Here is an 18,844-nt window from a genome sequence, read left to right as displayed (position 1 = left end):
GCCAGCTGCACTAGTCACTGAGCTCGGGGGAGGAGCAGTGGGTGGAGCTTGGAGTCTTCTGGAAACCCGGATGTAACAATATAAGCAGTTGCCTGAGTGAGAGCAGGCATGAGTTTGAGACACTGAACAAGAAGCCGACACAAGACGGAGTCTGCTGAGATTCTTCAACATCTTGGAGCGACACAGAACTTATCTCTGAAAGTAAGTAGTAATTTATTGTTACTTGTTAGATTGTTTCAGGATTTAAATCATGGCATTAGTGCAGATTAATGTTACAATCTATCCATGATGGTGACACTTTCAGTACAAATGCATACATTTAGCAATTGTATCTTCATTAATCGTGACCTCAAGTGAATTTCAGTCTATTAGAGAAACACTGACATTTGAGAATGAGTTTATTTGATTTCAGAAAATTATGAATGTTGTTTTTAATAGTTTTTTTTAAAGTTTCCATTTGCAAAATTAACATAGGTTTATATCTCTGATACATAGATGGACAAAAATAATAGCAACAAAAACATTTAAATTGTGCTAACTGACATAAGTAATTAAGGAATTTTTAATGATTTCAGTGGCAACGGGTGGTTCTTTAATGAGTAGCATAAAAAATTGTAAATTGAATTTCTTCCAAATTTTTGTAGGACCTTTTAAAGGAGCAAGCAGGATGTCTTCAGCGAAGGGAATATCCATTGGCATTGATTTGGGAACCACCTATTCTTGCGTGGCGGTTTTCCAACATGGCAAAGTGGAGATCATCGCCAACGACCAGGGCAACAGGACAACTCCCAGCTATGTGGCCTTTAGCGACACAGAGAGGCTCATTGGAGATGCTGCCAAGAACCAGGTCGCCATGAACCCCACCAATACAATATTTGATGCCAAGCGACTAATCGGAAGAAAGTTTAATGACTCCATCGTCCAGTCCGACATGAAACTTTGGCCTTTCAAGGTGATCGATGATAACGGAAAGCCCAAAGTTCAGGTGGAGTATAAAGGTGAAACCAAAAACTTCTACCCCGAGGAAATCTCGTCAATGGTCTTGGTTAAAATGAAGGAGATAGCCGAGGCCTACCTGGGACAAAAGGTTTCAAATGCAGTCATCACAGTGCCAGCTTATTTCAATGATTCTCAGAGGCAAGCCACTAAGGATGCTGGAGTGATCTCTGGTCTGAATGTTCTGAGGATCATCAACGAGCCCACAGCAGCAGCGATTGCCTACGGCTTGGATAAAGGTAAAAGAGGAGAGCGCAACGTGCTCATCTTTGATCTCGGTGGAGGCACCTTCGACGTGTCCATCCTGACCATTGAAGATGGCATCTTTGAGGTAAAAGCCACTGCAGGAGACACACACCTTGGTGGAGAGGACTTTGACAATCGGATGGTCAGTCACTTCCTTGAGGAATTTAAAAGAAAGTATAAGAAAGACATTAGCCAAAATAAGAGAGCAGTTAGGAGACTGCGCACCGCTTGTGAGAGAGCGAAGAGGACCCTGTCCTCAAGCACCCAGGCCAGCATTGAAATCGACTCCCTGTTTGAGGGCATCGACTTCTACACCTCCATCACAAGGGCACGCTTTGAGGAGCTCAACTCAGATCTCTTCAGGGGAACACTGGAGCCAGTGGAGAAAGCCCTACAAGATTCTAAGATGGATAAGTCCAAGATCCATGAAATCGTCCTGGTTGGTGGCTCCACAAGAATTCCCAAAATCCAGAAGTTCTTGCAAGATTTCTTTAATGGCCGAGAATTGAACAAGAGTATCAACCCAGATGAAGCAGTGGCTTATGGTGCAGCAGTCCAGGCTGCCATCCTCATGGGTGATACTTCGGAGAACGTCCAAGATCTGCTGCTGCTGGACGTGGCTCCCCTGTCTCTGGGTATTGAGACTGTTGGTGGAGTCATGACGCCGCTAATCAAACGCAACACCACCATTCCCAGCAAGCAAACCCAGATCTTCTCCACCTACGCTGATAACCAGCCTGGTGTGCTAATTCAGGTGTATGAGGGGGAGAGAGCCATGACCAAGGACAATAACCTCCTGGGCAAGTTTGAGCTCGCTGGTATCCCTCCTGCCCCCCGAGGTGTACCACAGGTGGAGGTAACTTTCGACATTGATGCCAACGGTATTCTGAACGTATCTGCTGTCGACAAAAGCACCGGCAAAGAAAACAAAATCACCATCACCAATGACAAGGGCCGCCTCAGCAAACAGGAGATTGAGCAGATGGTACAGGATGCTGATAAGTACAAGGCTGAAGACGACCTGAAGAGGGACACAATTTCATCAAGGAACTCACTGGAGTCTTACGTCTACAACATGAAGAGCAGTGTCGAGGATGACAGTACGAAAGGAAAGATTCAGGAGGAGGATAAAAAAGTTGTAATTGACAAGTGCAACCAGACAATTTCCTGGCTGGAGAACAACCAGCTGGCAGAGAAGGACGAGTATGAGCACCAGCAGAAAGAACTAGAGAAGGTGTGCAAGCCCATTGTGACAAAGCTGTACCAGGGAGCGGCACCACCACCAGGATGCAGCAGCGGCCATGCAGGAGACAACGCTCAGGGTCCCACTATTGAAGAGGTGGACTAATATCATGAATGTCAGCATTTTGTTTAAACGAATATGTTAACCTAGACGAAGTGTTTGTTTGCACAACTATTGTTAATTTATTGTTATTTTTTGCCAGTAATGATACAAATATTTTATATGGCTGAGATGTTTGAACATTAAATTGCGAGTTTTCCTCCTAGTCAGCAAGCAGGTGTAGCTAAAATTGACTTCACCATTATTAGCCCTCAATCAACTGGCACTCATTATAGATTTTTATTGTGCTTCGTTCACTTTTCCCTCTTGTGTCCTCTCACAGCACATTTTAAATAAAGATTTATCTAATACAAATATTTGTAATGTATTTTCAAATATATTTTTTTTATAAATTTGCACCTAGAATTGAGGACAAATACCCTGCAGTCAGGGATGTAATGGTCCTGTTTTCTCAGAGCAGAAACCTCAGGTAGGAATGAAACTTGAATGCTTGTATTGCACTACATGTATGAGACCTGAAAACAAGGTGTAGTATTCAAAGCAGGATCAAAGAGAGATTCGGGGTCTCAGCATCAGTCATGGCTATAAAAGACAGAATTGGTGCCATGTTGCACACTTTTAGTCAAAAAGCAGAGAATATAACTTTCCTCATTTCCTACCGAGCTTTCATTTACTCACTTAAATCCCAGCAGAGCGGTGTCTCGCTGAAGATTGTTTCTTGTATAAATATTAGAAAAAGGGAGTAAATAAGAAGTAAATAGTGAGTAAATATACATTGTTTCTGTTTATTGCTTTTCTTATGTGTGTTGTATTTATTGTGTTTTATGTTTTTATGTTTCAGAGCAAATTCCTTGTATGTGTAAACCTACTTGGCAATAAATACTTTCTGATTCTGATTCTGATTACTGGATAATACTATGAATGTGCCTTTTTTAATCATTCACGGCAATTAAATTTCCAAAATGACATTCAATAAATGAACATTCCTTGCTAACATTTACTCACCAGTGCTACAATTAATGTCTTCTGTCCTCTGCTTCTGCTGTTAAGTGTCACTCTACTGTAAGAACTATTATCTTTATGTTTGCCACATTCCTGTCACTGTCTTAATTTGATCCTGTGGGGTCGCCTAAACAAATATTTAATGTGATCAAAATGCACACGTGTCTACTAAGTATGTAAAAGAATGCATTCAATCAGCAATAAAGCCAGTCCTTTAACAGTTACATGTGTGAAACTGTTCATTCTGAGACAAATGAGAAAGAGGTGAATGGATAAGGTAGAAAAGTTCCACACTTGAAGGAGCCTTGCACACACATTCTCCACATTGGGGATCCTGTGACAGTCTGCCCCGCTGGCTGAGCGTCAAACTTCTGTCCTATTCTGGAATATTCACCGTCTCTCTCGCACCAGCCAGCTGCACTAGTCACTGAGCTCGGGGGAGGAGCAGTGGGTGGAGCTTGGAGTCTTCTGGAAACCCGGATGTAACAATATAAGCAGTTGCCTGAGTGAGAGCAGGCATGAGTTTGAGACACTGAACAAGAAGCCGACACAAGACGGAGTCTGCTGAGATTCTTCAACATCTTGGAGCGACACAGAACTTATCTCTGAAAGTAAGTAGTAATTTATTGTTACTTGTTAGATTGTTTCAGGATTTAAATCATGGCATTAGTGCAGATTAATGTTACAATCTATCCATGATGGTGACACTTTCAGTACAAATGCATACATTTAGCAATTGTATCTTCATTAATCGTGACCTCAAGTGAATTTCAGTCTATTAGAGAAACACTGACATTTGAGAATGAGTTTATTTGATTTCAGAAAATTATGAATGTTGTTTTTAATAGTTTTTTTTAAAGTTTCCATTTGCAAAATTAACATAGGTTTATATCTCTGATACATAGATGGACAAAAATAATAGCAACAAAAACATTTAAATTGTGCTAACTGACATAAGTAATTAAGGAATTTTTAATGATTTCAGTGGCAACGGGTGGTTCTTTAATGAGTAGCATAAAAAATTGTAAATTGAATTTCTTCCAAATTTTTGTAGGACCTTTTAAAGGAGCAAGCAGGATGTCTTCAGCGAAGGGAATATCCATTGGCATTGATTTGGGAACCACCTATTCTTGCGTGGCGGTTTTCCAACATGGCAAAGTGGAGATCATCGCCAACGACCAGGGCAACAGGACAACTCCCAGCTATGTGGCCTTTAGCGACACAGAGAGGCTCATTGGAGATGCTGCCAAGAACCAGGTCGCCATGAACCCCACCAATACAATATTTGATGCCAAGCGACTAATCGGAAGAAAGTTTAATGACTCCATCGTCCAGTCCGACATGAAACTTTGGCCTTTCAAGGTGATCGATGATAACGGAAAGCCCAAAGTTCAGGTGGAGTATAAAGGTGAAACCAAAAACTTCTACCCCGAGGAAATCTCGTCAATGGTCTTGGTTAAAATGAAGGAGATAGCCGAGGCCTACCTGGGACAAAAGGTTTCAAATGCAGTCATCACAGTGCCAGCTTATTTCAATGATTCTCAGAGGCAAGCCACTAAGGATGCTGGAGTGATCTCTGGTCTGAATGTTCTGAGGATCATCAACGAGCCCACAGCAGCAGCGATTGCCTACGGCTTGGATAAAGGTAAAAGAGGAGAGCGCAACGTGCTCATCTTTGATCTCGGTGGAGGCACCTTCGACGTGTCCATCCTGACCATTGAAGATGGCATCTTTGAGGTAAAAGCCACTGCAGGAGACACACACCTTGGTGGAGAGGACTTTGACAATCGGATGGTCAGTCACTTCCTTGAGGAATTTAAAAGAAAGTATAAGAAAGACATTAGCCAAAATAAGAGAGCAGTTAGGAGACTGCGCACCGCTTGTGAGAGAGCGAAGAGGACCCTGTCCTCAAGCACCCAGGCCAGCATTGAAATCGACTCCCTGTTTGAGGGCATCGACTTCTACACCTCCATCACAAGGGCACGCTTTGAGGAGCTCAACTCAGATCTCTTCAGGGGAACACTGGAGCCAGTGGAGAAAGCCCTACAAGATTCTAAGATGGATAAGTCCAAGATCCATGAAATCGTCCTGGTTGGTGGCTCCACAAGAATTCCCAAAATCCAGAAGTTCTTGCAAGATTTCTTTAATGGCCGAGAATTGAACAAGAGTATCAACCCAGATGAAGCAGTGGCTTATGGTGCAGCAGTCCAGGCTGCCATCCTCATGGGTGATACTTCGGAGAACGTCCAAGATCTGCTGCTGCTGGACGTGGCTCCCCTGTCTCTGGGTATTGAGACTGTTGGTGGAGTCATGACGCCACTAATCAAACGCAACACCACCATTCCCAGCAAGCAAACCCAGATCTTCTCCACCTACGCTGATAACCAGCCTGGTGTGCTAATTCAGGTGTATGAGGGGGAGAGAGCCATGACCAAGGACAATAACCTCCTGGGCAAGTTTGAGCTCGCTGGCATCCCTCCTGCCCCCCGAGGTGTACCACAGGTGGAGGTAACTTTCGACATTGATGCCAACGGTATTCTGAACGTATCCGCCGTCGACAAAAGCACCGGCAAAGAAAACAAAATCACCATCACCAATGACAAGGGCCGCCTCAGCAAACAGGAGATTGAGCAGATGGTACAGGATGCTGATAAGTACAAGGCTGAAGACGACCTGAAGAGGGACACAATTTCATCAAGGAACTCACTGGAGTCTTACGTCTACAACATGAAGAGCAGTGTCGAGGATGACAGTATGAAAGGAAAGATTCAGGAGGAGGATAAAAAAGTTGTAATTGACAAGTGCAACCAGACAATTTCCTGGCTGGAGAACAACCAGCTGGCAGAGAAGGACGAGTATGAGCACCAGCAGAAAGAACTAGAGAAGGTGTGCAAGCCCATTGTGACAAAGCTGTACCAGGGAGCGGCACCACCACCAGGATGCAGCAGCGGCCATGCAGGAGGCAACGCTCAGGGTCCCACTATTGAGGAGGTGGACTAATATCATGAATGTCAGCATTTTGTTTGCACGAATATGTTAACCTAGACGAAGTGTTTGTTTGCACAACTATTGTTAATTTATTGTTGTTATTTTTTGCTACTAATGATACAAATATTTTATATGGCCCTCAATCAACTGGCACTCATTATAGATTTGTATTCTGCTTCGTTCACTTTTCTCTCTTGTGTTCTCTCACAGCACATTTTAAATAAAGATTTATCAAAGCATTCAAATATTTGTAATGTATTTTCAATTATTTTATTTTTTTTATAAATTTGCACCTAGAATTGAGGACAAATACCCTGCAGTCAGGGATGTAATGGTCCTGTTTTCTCAGAGCAGAAACCTCAGGTAGGAATGAAACTTGAATGCTTGTATTGCACTACATGTATGAGACCTGAAAACAAGGTGTTGTACTCAAAGCTGGATCAAAAGAGAGATTCGGGGTCTCAGCATCAGTCATGGCTATAAAAGACAGAATTGGTGTCATGTTGCACACTTTTAGTCAAAAGGCAGAGAATATAACTTTCCTCATTTCCTACCGAGCTTTCATTTGCTCACTTAAATCCCAGCAGAGTGGTGTCTCGCTGAAGATGGTTTCTTGTATAAATATTAGAAATAGGGAGTAAATAAGAAGTAAATAGTGAGTAAATATACATTGTTTCTGTTTATTGCTTTTCTTATGTGTGTTGTATTTATTGTGTTTTATGTTTTTATGTTTCAGAGCAAATTCCTTGTATGTGTAAACCTACTTGGCAATAAATACTTTCTGATTCTGATTCTGATTACTGGATAATACTATGAATGTGCCTTTTTTAATCATTCACGGCAATTCAATTTCCAAAATGACCTTCAATAAATGAACATTCCTTGCTAACATTTACCCACCAGTGCTACATTTAATGTCTTCTTTCCTCTGCTTCTGCTGTTAAGTGTAACTCTATAAGAACTATTATCTTTATGTTTGCCACATTCATGTCAATGTCTTAATTTGATCCGGTGGGGTCACCTAAACAAATATTTCATGCGATCAAAATGCACACGTGTCTACTAAGTAAGTAAAATAATGCATTCAATCAGCAATAAAGCCAGTCCTTTAACAGTTACATGTGTGAAACTGTTCATTCTGAGACAAATGAGAAAGAGGTGAATGGTTAAGGTAGAAAAGTTCCACACTTGAAGGAGCCTTGCACACACATTCTCCACATTGGGTTCCTGTGACAGTCTGCCCCGCTGGCTGAGCGTCAAACTTCTGTCCTATTCTGGAATATTCACCGTCTCTCTAGCACCAGCCAGCTGCACAAGTCACTGAGCTCGGGGGAGGATCAGTGGGTGGAGCTTGGAGTGTTCTGGAAACCCGGATGTAACAATATAAGCAGTTGCCTGAGTGAGAGCAGGCATGAGTTTGAGACACTGAACAAGAAGCCGACACAAGACGGAGTCTGCTGAGATTCTTCAACATCTTGGAGCGACACAGAACTTCTCTCTGAAAGTAAGTAGTAATTTATTATTACTTGTTAGATTGTTTCAGGATTTAAATGGTGGCATTAGTGCAGATTATGTTACAATCTATCCATGATGGTGACACTTTCAGTACAAATGCATACATTTTGCAATTGTATCTTCATTAATCGTGACCTCAAGTGAATTTCAGTCTATTAGAGAAACACTGAAATTTGAGAATGAGTTTATTTGATTACAGTAAAATTATTAATGGCTGTTTAATATTTTTTTTAATGTTTCCTTCTGCAAATTTAACAGGTTTATATCTCTGATAAATAGATTGACAAAAATAATAGCAACACAAACATTTTAATTGTGCTAACTGACATCAGTAATTAAGCAATTTTAATGATTTCAGTGGCAACGGGTGGTTCTTTAATGAGTAGCATAAACAAATTGTAAATTGAATTTCTTCCAAATTTTTGTAGGACCTTTTAAAGGAGCAAGCAGGATGTCTTCAGCGAAGGGAATATCCATTGGCATTGATTTGGGAACCACCTATTCTTGCGTGGCGGTTTTCCAACATGGCAAAGTGGAGATCATCGCCAACGACCAGGGCAACAGGACAACTCCCAGCTATGTGGCCTTTAGCGACACAGAGAGGCTCATTGGAGATGCTGCCAAGAACCAGGTCGCCATGAACCCCACCAATACAATATTTGATGCCAAGCGACTAATCGGAAGAAAGTTTAATGACTCCATCGTCCAGTCCGACATGAAACTTTGGCCTTTCAAGGTGATCGATGATAACGGAAAGCCCAAAGTTCAGGTGGAGTATAAAGGTGAAACCAAAAACTTCTACCCCGAGGAAATCTCGTCAATGGTCCTGGTTAAAATGAAGGAGATAGCCGAAGCCTACCTGGGACAAAAGGTTTCAAATGCTGTCATCACAGTGCCAGCTTATTTCAATGATTCTCAGAGGCAAGCCACTAAGGATGCTGGAGTGATCTCTGGTCTGAATGTTCTGAGGATCATCAACGAGCCCACAGCAGCAGCGATTGCCTACGGCTTGGATAAAGGTAAAAGAGGAGAGCGCAACGTGCTCATCTTTGATCTCGGTGGAGGCACCTTCGACGTATCCATCCTGACCATTGAAGATGGCATCTTTGAGGTAAAAGCAACTGCAGGAGACACACACCTTGGTGGAGAGGACTTTGACAATCGGATGGTCAGTCACTTCCTTGAGGAATTTAAAAGAAAGTATAAGAAAGACATTAGCCAAAATAAGAGAGCAGTTAGGAGACTGCGCACCGCTTGTGAGAGAGCGAAGAGGACCCTGTCCTCAAGCACTCAGGCCAGCATTGAAATCGACTCCCTGTTTGAGGGCATCGACTTCTACACCTCCATCACAAGGGCACGCTTTGAGGAGCTCAACTCAGATCTCTTCAGGGGAACACTGGAGCCAGTGGAGAAAGCCCTACACGATTCTAAGATGGATAAGTCCAAGATCCATGAAATCGTCCTGGTTGGTGGCTCCACAAGAATTCCCAAAATCCAGAAGTTCTTGCAAGATTTCTTTAATGGCCGAGAATTGAACAAGAGTATCAACCCAGATGAAGCAGTGGCTTATGGTGCAGCAGTCCAGGCTGCCATCCTCATGGGTGATACTTCGGAGAACGTCCAAGATCTGCTGCTGCTGGACGTGGCTCCCCTGTCTCTGGGTATTGAGACTGTTGGTGGAGTCATGACGCCGCTAATCAAACGCAACACCACCATTCCTAGCAAGCAAACCCAGATCTTCTCCACCTACGCTGATAACCAGCCTGGTGTGCTAATTCAGGTGTATGAGGGGGAGAGAGCCATGACCAAGGACAATAACCTCCTGGGCAAGTTTGAGCTCGCTGGTATCCCTCCTGCCCCCCGAGGTGTACCACAGGTGGAGGTAACTTTCGACATTGATGCCAACGGTATTCTGAACGTATCCGCCGTCGACAAAAGCACCGGCAAAGAAAACAAAATCACCATCACCAATGACAAGGGCCGCCTCAGCAAACAGGAGATTGAGCAGATGGTACAGGATGCTGATAAGTACAAGGCTGAAGACGACCTGAAGAGGGACACAATTTCATCAAGGAACTCACTGGAGTCTTACGTCTACAACATGAAGAGCAGTGTCGAGGATGACAGTATGAAAGGAAAGATTCAGGAGGAGGATAAAAAAGTTGTAATTGACAAGTGCAACCAGACAATTTCCTGGCTGGAGAACAACCAGCTGGCAGAGAAGGACGAGTATGAGCACCAGCAGAAAGAACTAGAGAAGGTGTGCAAGCCCATTGTGACAAAGCTGTACCAGGGAGCGGCACCACCACCAGGATGCAGCAGCGGCCATGCAGGAGGCAACGCTCAGGGTCCCACTATTGAGGAGGTGGACTAATATCATGAATGTCAGCATTTTGTTTGCACGAATATGTTAACCTAGACGAAGTGTTTGTTTGCACAACTATTGTTAATTTATTGTTGTTATTTTTTGCTACTAATGATACAAATATTTTATATGGCCCTCAATCAACTGGCACTCATTATAGATTTGTATTCTGCTTCGTTCACTTTTCTCTCTTGTGTTCTCTCACAGCACATTTTAAATAAAGATTTATCAAAGCATTCAAATATTTGTAATGTATTTTCAATTATTTTATTTTTTTTATAAATTTGCACCTAGAATTGAGGACAAATACCCTGCAGTCAGGGATGTAATGGTCCTGTTTTCTCAGAGCAGAAACCTCAGGTAGGAATGAAACTTGAATGCTTGTATTGCACTACATGTATGAGACCTGAAAACAAGGTGTTGTACTCAAAGCTGGATCAAAAGAGAGATTCGGGGTCTCAGCATCAGTCATGGCTATAAAAGACAGAATTGGTGTCATGTTGCACACTTTTAGTCAAAAGGCAGAGAATATAACTTTCCTCATTTCCTACCGAGCTTTCATTTGCTCACTTAAATCCCAGCAGAGTGGTGTCTCGCTGAAGATGGTTTCTTGTATAAATATTAGAAATAGGGAGTAAATAAGAAGTAAATAGTGAGTAAATATACATTGTTTCTGTTTATTGCTTTTCTTATGTGTGTTGTATTTATTGTTTTTTTATGTTTTTATGTTTCAGAGCAAATTCCTTGTATGTGTAAACCTACTTGGCAATAAATACTTTCTGATTCTGATTCTGATTACTGGATAATACTATGAATGTGCCTTTTTTAATCATTCACGGCAATTCAATTTCCAAAATGACCTTCAATAAATGAACATTCCTTGCTAACATTTACCCACCAGTGCTACATTTAATGTCTTCTTTCCTCTGCTTCTGCTGTTAAGTGTAACTCTATAAGAACTATTATCTTTATGTTTGCCACATTCATGTCAATGTCTTAATTTGATCCGGTGGGGTCACCTAAACAAATATTTCATGCGATCAAAATGCACACGTGTCTACTAAGTAAGTAAAATAATGCATTCAATCAGCAATAAAGCCAGTCCTTTAACAGTTACATGTGTGAAACTGTTCATTCTGAGACAAATGAGAAAGAGGTGAATGGTTAAGGTAGAAAAGTTCCACACTTGAAGGAGCCTTGCACACACATTCTCCACATTGGGTTCCTGTGACAGTCTGCCCAGCTGGCTGAGCGTCAAACTTCTGTCCTATTCTGGAATATTCACCGTCTCTCTAGCACCAGCCAGCTGCACAAGTCACTGAGCTCGGGGGAGGATCAGTGGGTGGAGCTTGGAGTGTTCTGGAAACCCGGATGTAACAATATAAGCAGTTGCCTGAGTGAGAGCAGGTATGAGTTTGAGACACTGAACAAGAAGCCGACACAAGACGGAGTCTGCTGAGATTCTTCAACATCTTGGAGCGACACAGAACTTCTCTCTGAAAGTAAGTAGTAATTTATTATTACTTGTTAGATTGTTTCAGGATTTAAATGGTGGCATTAGTGCAGATTATGTTACAATCTATCCATGATGGTGACACTTTCAGTACAAATGCATACATTTTGCAATTGTATCTTCATTAATCGTGACCTCAAGTGAATTTCAGTCTATTAGAGAAACACTGAAATTTGAGAATGAGTTTATTTGATTACAGTAAAATTATTAATGGCTGTTTAATATTTTTTTTAATGTTTCCTTCTGCAAATTTAACAGGTTTATATCTCTGATAAATAGATTGACAAAAATAATAGCAACACAAACATTTTAATTGTGCTAACTGACATCAGTAATTAAGCAATTTTAATGATTTCAGTGGCAACGGGTGGTTCTTTAATGAGTAGCATAAACAAATTGTAAATTGAATTTCTTCCAAATTTTTGTAGGACCTTTTAAAGGAGCAAGCAGGATGTCTTCAGCGAAGGGAATATCCATTGGCATTGATTTGGGAACCACCTATTCTTGCGTGGCGGTTTTCCAACATGGCAAAGTGGAGATCATCGCCAACGACCAGGGCAACAGGACAACTCCCAGCTATGTGGCCTTTAGCGACACAGAGAGGCTCATTGGAGATGCTGCCAAGAACCAGGTCGCCATGAACCCCACCAATACAATATTTGATGCCAAGCGACTAATCGGAAGAAAGTTTAATGACTCCATCGTCCAGTCCGACATGAAACTTTGGCCTTTCAAGGTGATCGATGATAACGGAAAGCCCAAAGTTCAGGTGGGGTATAAAGGTGAAACCAAAAACTTCTACCCCGAGGAAATCTCGTCAATGGTCCTGGTTAAAATGAAGGAGATAGCCGAAGCCTACCTGGGACAAAAGGTTTCAAATGCTGTCATCACAGTGCCAGCTTATTTCAATGATTCTCAGAGGCAAGCCACTAAGGATGCTGGAGTGATCTCTGGTCTGAATGTTCTGAGGATCATCAACGAGCCCACAGCAGCAGCGATTGCCTACGGCTTGGATAAAGGTAAAAGAGGAGAGCGCAACGTGCTCATCTTTGATCTCGGTGGAGGCACCTTCGACGTGTCCATCCTGACCATTGAAGATGGCATCTTTGAGGTAAAAGCCACTGCAGGAGACACACACCTTGGTGGAGAGGACTTTCACAATCGGATGGTCAGTCACTTCCTTGAGGAATTTAAAAGAAAGTATAAGAAAGACATTAGCCAAAATAAGAGAGCAGTTAGGAGACTGCGCACCGCTTGTGAGAGAGCGAAGAGGACCCTGTCCTCAAGCACTCAGGCCAGCATTGAAATCGACTCCCTGTTTGAGGGCATCGACTTCTACACCTCCATCACAAGGGCACGCTTTGAGGAGCTCAACTCAGATCTCTTCAGGGGAACACTGGAGCCAGTGGAGAAAGCCCTACACGATTCTAAGATGGATAAGTCCAAGATCCATGAAATCGTCCTGGTTGGTGGCTCCACAAGAATTCCCAAAATCCAGAAGTTCTTGCAAGATTTCTTTAATGGCCGAGAATTGAACAAGAGTATCAACCCAGATGAAGCAGTGGCTTATGGTGCAGCAGTCCAGGCTGCCATCCTCATGGGTGATACTTCGGAGAACGTCCAAGATCTGCTGCTGCTGGACGTGGCTCCCCTGTCTCTGGGTATTGAGACTGTTGGTGGAGTCATGACGCCGCTAATCAAACGCAACACCACCATTCCCAGCAAGCAAACCCAGATCTTCTCCACCTACGCTGATAACCAGCCTGGTGTGCTAATTCAGGTGTATGAGGGGGAGAGAGCCATGACCAAGGACAATAACCTCCTGGGCAAGTTTGAGCTCGCTGGCATCCCTCCTGCCCCCCGAGGTGTACCACAGGTGGAGGTAACTTTCGACATTGATGCCAACGGTATTCTGAACGTATCCGCCGTCGACAAAAGCACCGGCAAAGAAAACAAAATCACCATCACCAATGACAAGGGCCGCCTCAGCAAACAGGAGATTGAGCAGATGGTACAGGATGCTGATAAGTACAAGGCTGAAGACGACCTGAAGAGGGACACAATTTCATCAAGGAACTCACTGGAGTCTTACGTCTACAACATGAAGAGCAGTGTCGAGGATGACAGTATGAAAGGAAAGATTCAGGAGGAGGATAAAAAAGTTGTCATTGACAAGTGCAACCAGACAATTTCCTGGCTGGAGAACAACCAGCTGGCAGAGAAGGACGAGTATGAGCACCAGCAGAAAGAACTAGAGAAGGTGTGCAAGCCCATTGTGACAAAGCTGTACCAGGGAGCGGCACCACCACCAGGATGCAGCAGCGGCCATGCAGGAGGCAACGCTCAGGGTCCCACTATTGAGGAGGTGGACTAATATCATGAATGTCAGCATTTTGTTTGCACGAATATGTTAACCTAGACGAAGTGTTTGTTTGCACAACTATTGTTAATTTATTGTTGTTATTTTTTGCTACTAATGATACAAATATTTTATATGGCCCTCAATCAACTGGCACTCATTATAGATTTGTATTCTGCTTCGTTCACTTTTCTCTCTTGTGTTCTCTCACAGCACATTTTAAATAAAGATTTATCAAAGCATTCAAATATTTGTAATGTATTTTCAATTATTTTATTTTTTTTATAAATTTGCACCTAGAATTGAGGACAAATACCCTGCAGTCAGGGATGTAATGGTCCTGTTTTCTCAGAGCAGAAACCTCAGGTAGGAATGAAACTTGAATGCTTGTATTGCACTACATGTATGAGACCTGAAAACAAGGTGTTGTACTCAAAGCTGGATCAAAAGAGAGATTCGGGGTCTCAGCATCAGTCATGGCTATAAAAGACAGAATTGGTGTCATGTTGCACACTTTTAGTCAAAAGGCAGAGAATATAACTTTCCTCATTTCCTACCGAGCTTTCATTTGCTCACTTAAATCCCAGCAGAGTGGTGTCTCGCTGAAGATGGTTTCTTGTATAAATATTAGAAATAGGGAGTAAATAAGAAGTAAATAGTGAGTAAATATACATTGTTTCTGTTTATTGCTTTTCTTATGTGTGTTGTATTTATTGTGTTTTATGTTTTTATGTTTCAGAGCAAATTCCTTGTATGTGTAAACCTACTTGGCAATAAATACTTTCTGATTCTGATTCTGATTACTGGATAATACTATGAATGTGCCTTTTTTAATCATTCACGGCAATTCAATTTCCAAAATGACCTTCAATAAATGAACATTCCTTGCTAACATTTACCCACCAGTGCTACATTTAATGTCTTCTTTCCTCTGCTTCTGCTGTTAAGTGTAACTCTATAAGAACTATTATCTTTATGTTTGCCACATTCATGTCAATGTCTTAATTTGATCCGGTGGGGTCACCTAAACAAATATTTCATGCGATCAAAATGCACACGTGTCTACTAAGTAAGTAAAATAATGCATTCAATCAGCAATAAAGCCAGTCCTTTAACAGTTACATGTGTGAAACTGTTCATTCTGAGACAAATGAGAAAGAGGTGAATGGTTAAGGTAGAAATGTTCCACACTTGAAGGAGCCTTGCACACACATTCTCCACATTGGGTTCCTGTGACAGTCTGCCCCGCTGGCTGAGCGTCAAACTTCTGTCCTATTCTGGAATATTCACCGTCTCTCTAGCACCAGCCAGCTGCACTAGTCACTGAGCTCGGGGGAGGAGCAGTGGGTGGAGCTTGGAGTGTTCTGGAAACCCGGATGTAACAATATAAGCAGTTGCCTGAGTGAGAGCAGGCATGAGTTTGAGACACTGAACAAGAAGCCGACACAAGACGGAGTCTGCTGAGATTCTTCAACATCTTGGAGCGACACAGAACTTCTCTCTGAAAGTAAGTAGTAATTTATTATTACTTGTTAGATTGTTTCAGGATTTAAATCATGGCATTAGTGCAGATTATGTTACAATCTATCCATGATGGTGACACTTTCAGTACAAATGCATACATTTTGCAATTGTATCTTCATTAATCGTGACCTCAAGTGAATTTCAGTCTATTAGAGAAACACTGAAATTTGAGAATGAGTTTATTTGATTACAGTAAAATTATTAATGGCTGTTTAATATTTTTTTTAATGTTTCCTTCTGCAAATTTAACAGGTTTATATCTCTGATAAATAGATTGACAAAAATAATAGCAACACAAACATTTTAATTGTGCTAACTGACATCAGTAATTAAGCAATTTTAATGATTTCAGTGGCAACGGGTGGTTCTTTAATGAGTAGCATAAACAAATTGTAAATTGAATTTCTTCCAAATTTTTGTAGGACCTTTTAAAGGAGCAAGCAGGATGTCTTCAGCGAAGGGAATATCCATTGGCATTGATTTGGGAACCACCTATTCTTGCGTGGCGGTTTTCCAACATGGCAAAGTGGAGATCATCGCCAACGACCAGGGCAACAGGACAACTCCCAGCTATGTGGCCTTTAGCGACACAGAGAGGCTCATTGGAGATGCTGCCAAGAACCAGGTCGCCATGAACCCCACCAATACAATATTTGATGCCAAGCGACTAATCGGAAGAAAGTTTAATGACTCCATCGTCCAGTCCGACATGAAACTTTGGCCTTTCAAGGTGATCGATGATAACGGAAAGCCCAAAGTTCAGGTGGAGTATAAAGGTGAAACCAAAAACTTCTACCCCGAGGAAATCTCGTCAATGGTCCTGGTTAAAATGAAGGAGATAGCCGAGGCCTACCTGGGACAAAAGGTTTCAAATGCTGTCATCACAGTGCCAGCTTATTTCAATGATTCTCAGAGGCAAGCCACTAAGGATGCTGGAGTGATCTCTGGTCTGAATGTTCTGAGGATCATCAACGAGCCCACAGCAGCAGCGATTGCCTACGGCTTGGATAAAGGTAAAAGAGGAGAGCGCAACGTGCTCATCTTTGATCTCGGTGGAGGCACCTTCGACGTATCCATCCTGACCATTGAAGATGGCATCTTTGAGGTAAAAGCCACTGCAGGAGACACACACCTTGGTGGAGAGGACTTTGACAATCGGATGGTCAGTCACTTCCTTGAGGAATTTAAAAGAAAGTATAAGAAAGACATTAGCCAAAATAAGAGAGCAGTTAGGAGACTGCGCACCGCTTGTGAGAGAGCGAAGAGGACCCTGTCCTCAAGCACTCAGGCCAGCATTGAAATCGACTCCCTGTTTGAGGGCATCGACTTCTACACTTCCATCACAAGGGCACGCTTTGAGGAGCTCAACTCAGATCTCTTCAGGGGAACACTGGAGCCAGTGGAGAAAGCCCTACACGATTCTAAGATGGATAAGTCCAAGATCCATGAAATCGTCCTGGTTGGTGGCTCCACAAGAATTCCCAAAATCCAGAAGTTCTTGCAAGATTTCTTTAATGGCCGAGAATTGAACAAGAGTATCAACCCAGATGAAGCAGTGGCTTATGGTGCAGCAGTCCAGGCTGCCATCCTCATGGGTGATACTTCGGAGAACGTCCAAGATCTGCTGCTGCTGGACGTGGCTCCCCTGTCTCTGGGTATTGAGACTGTTGGTGGAGTCATGACGCCGCTAATCAAACGCAACACCACCATTCCCAGCAAGCAAACCCAGATCTTCTCCACCTACGCTGATAACCAGCCTGGTGTGCTAATTCAGGTGTATGAGGGGGAGAGAGCCATGACCAAGGACAATAACCTCCTGGGCAAGTTTGAGCTCGCTGGCATCCCTCCTGCCCCCCGAGGTGTACCACAGGTGGAGGTAACTTTCGACATTGATGCCAACGGTATTCTGAACGTATCCGCCGTCGACAAAAGCACCGGCAAAGAAAACAAAATCACCATCACCAATGACAAGGGCCGCCTCAGCAAACAGGAGATTGAGCAGATGGTACAGGATGCTGATAAGTACAAGGCTGAAGACGACCTGAAGAGGGACACAATTTCATCAAGGAACTCACTGGAGTCTTACGTCTACAACATGAAGAGCAGTGTCGAGGATGACAGTATGAAAGGAAAGATTCAGGAGGAGGATAAAAAAGTTGTAATTGACAAGTGCAACCAGACAATTTCCTGGCTGGAGAACAACCAGCTGGCAGAGAAGGACGAGTATGAGCACCAGCAGAAAGAACTAGAGAAGGTGTGCAAGCCCATTGTGACAAAGCTGTACCAGGGAGCGGCACCACCACCAGGATGCAGCAGCGGCCATGCAGGAGGCAACGCTCAGGGTCCCACTATTGAGGAGGTGGACTAATATCATGAATGTCAGCATTTTGTTTGCACGAATATGTTAACCTAGTCGAAGTGTTTGTTTGCACAACTATTGTTAATTTATTGTTGTTATTTTTGCTAGTAATGATACAAATATTTTATATAGCTGTGATGTTTGAACATTAAATTGCGAGTTTTCCTCCTAGTCAGCAAGCAGGTGTAGATAAAATTGACTTCACCATTATTAGCCCTCAATCAACTGGCACTCATTATAGATTTTTATTCTGCTTCGTTCACTTTTCCCTCTTGTGTCCTCTCACAGCACATTTTAAATAAAGATTTATCAAAGCCTTCAAATATTTGTAATGTATTTTCTAAAAATTGTTTTTATAAATTTGCACCTAGAATTGAAGACAAATACCCTGCAGTCAGAGATGTAATGGTCCTGTTTTCTCAGAGCAGAGATCTAACAGTGACTCTATATCCTTATGTGTTTCTTTCACCACTAACTTCAAATGAAACTTATTTTTTTCCAATGACTTCATATTCAAAACATAACATCTGACCTCTTTTAAGCCGTGCTTTCCTGACCTCTTGTGGTCAAAGTCAGCACTGTAGAGAGAATGTTCACTACACAAAGAAGGGAGTCCAGTCAGGATTAATGAATGAAAGATAATTATTTATTAGCACAACTACACAGGGCCATTG

The 18,844-nt window shown here is 42.5% G+C and overlaps 5 protein-coding genes across 5 annotated transcripts; all 5 read left to right on the top strand.

Moving 5' to 3' along the window:
• Nucleotides 1–47: 47 nt before the first annotated feature.
• LOC128442611 (heat shock 70 kDa protein) lies at nucleotides 48–3,771 on the top strand. The gene is made up of 2 exons (XM_053425162.1): nucleotides 48–201; nucleotides 645–3,771. Exon 2 carries the CDS (start codon nucleotides 668–670, stop codon nucleotides 2,588–2,590), a length of 1,923 nt encoding a protein of 640 aa, XP_053281137.1. The 5' UTR covers nucleotides 48–201; nucleotides 645–667; the 3' UTR covers nucleotides 2,591–3,771.
• A 233-nt stretch (nucleotides 3,772–4,004) lies between these two features.
• Nucleotides 4,005–7,653, top strand: LOC128442535 (heat shock 70 kDa protein-like). Its single transcript, XM_053425033.1, has 2 exons — nucleotides 4,005–4,158; nucleotides 4,602–7,653. Exon 2 carries the CDS (start codon nucleotides 4,625–4,627, stop codon nucleotides 6,545–6,547), a length of 1,923 nt encoding a protein of 640 aa, XP_053281008.1. The 5' UTR covers nucleotides 4,005–4,158; nucleotides 4,602–4,624; the 3' UTR covers nucleotides 6,548–7,653.
• Nucleotides 7,654–7,911: 258 nt separating this feature from the next.
• On the top strand, nucleotides 7,912–10,657 carry LOC128442603 (heat shock 70 kDa protein-like). Its single transcript, XM_053425150.1, has 2 exons — nucleotides 7,912–8,039; nucleotides 8,479–10,657. Exon 2 carries the CDS (start codon nucleotides 8,502–8,504, stop codon nucleotides 10,422–10,424), a length of 1,923 nt encoding a protein of 640 aa, XP_053281125.1. The 5' UTR covers nucleotides 7,912–8,039; nucleotides 8,479–8,501; the 3' UTR covers nucleotides 10,425–10,657.
• Nucleotides 10,658–11,821: 1,164 nt separating this feature from the next.
• Nucleotides 11,822–15,408, top strand: LOC128442573 (heat shock 70 kDa protein-like). The gene is made up of 2 exons (XM_053425090.1): nucleotides 11,822–11,917; nucleotides 12,357–15,408. The coding sequence occupies exon 2, from the start codon at nucleotides 12,380–12,382 to the stop codon at nucleotides 14,300–14,302; it is 1,923 nt and encodes a 640-aa protein (XP_053281065.1). The 5' UTR covers nucleotides 11,822–11,917; nucleotides 12,357–12,379; the 3' UTR covers nucleotides 14,303–15,408.
• A 239-nt stretch (nucleotides 15,409–15,647) lies between these two features.
• Nucleotides 15,648–18,493, top strand: LOC128442621 (heat shock 70 kDa protein-like). The gene is made up of 2 exons (XM_053425175.1): nucleotides 15,648–15,794; nucleotides 16,234–18,493. The coding sequence occupies exon 2, from the start codon at nucleotides 16,257–16,259 to the stop codon at nucleotides 18,177–18,179; it is 1,923 nt and encodes a 640-aa protein (XP_053281150.1). The 5' UTR covers nucleotides 15,648–15,794; nucleotides 16,234–16,256; the 3' UTR covers nucleotides 18,180–18,493.
• The last annotated feature ends 351 nt before the right edge of the window (nucleotides 18,494–18,844 follow it).

This window comes from Pleuronectes platessa, chromosome 6, assembly GCF_947347685.1.
Source record: "Pleuronectes platessa chromosome 6, fPlePla1.1, whole genome shotgun sequence".
NCBI lineage: Eukaryota > Metazoa > Chordata > Actinopteri > Pleuronectiformes > Pleuronectidae > Pleuronectes > Pleuronectes platessa.
The sequence above is the reverse complement of the archived record's forward strand: the minus strand, read 5'-3'. Positions and strand labels throughout refer to the sequence as shown.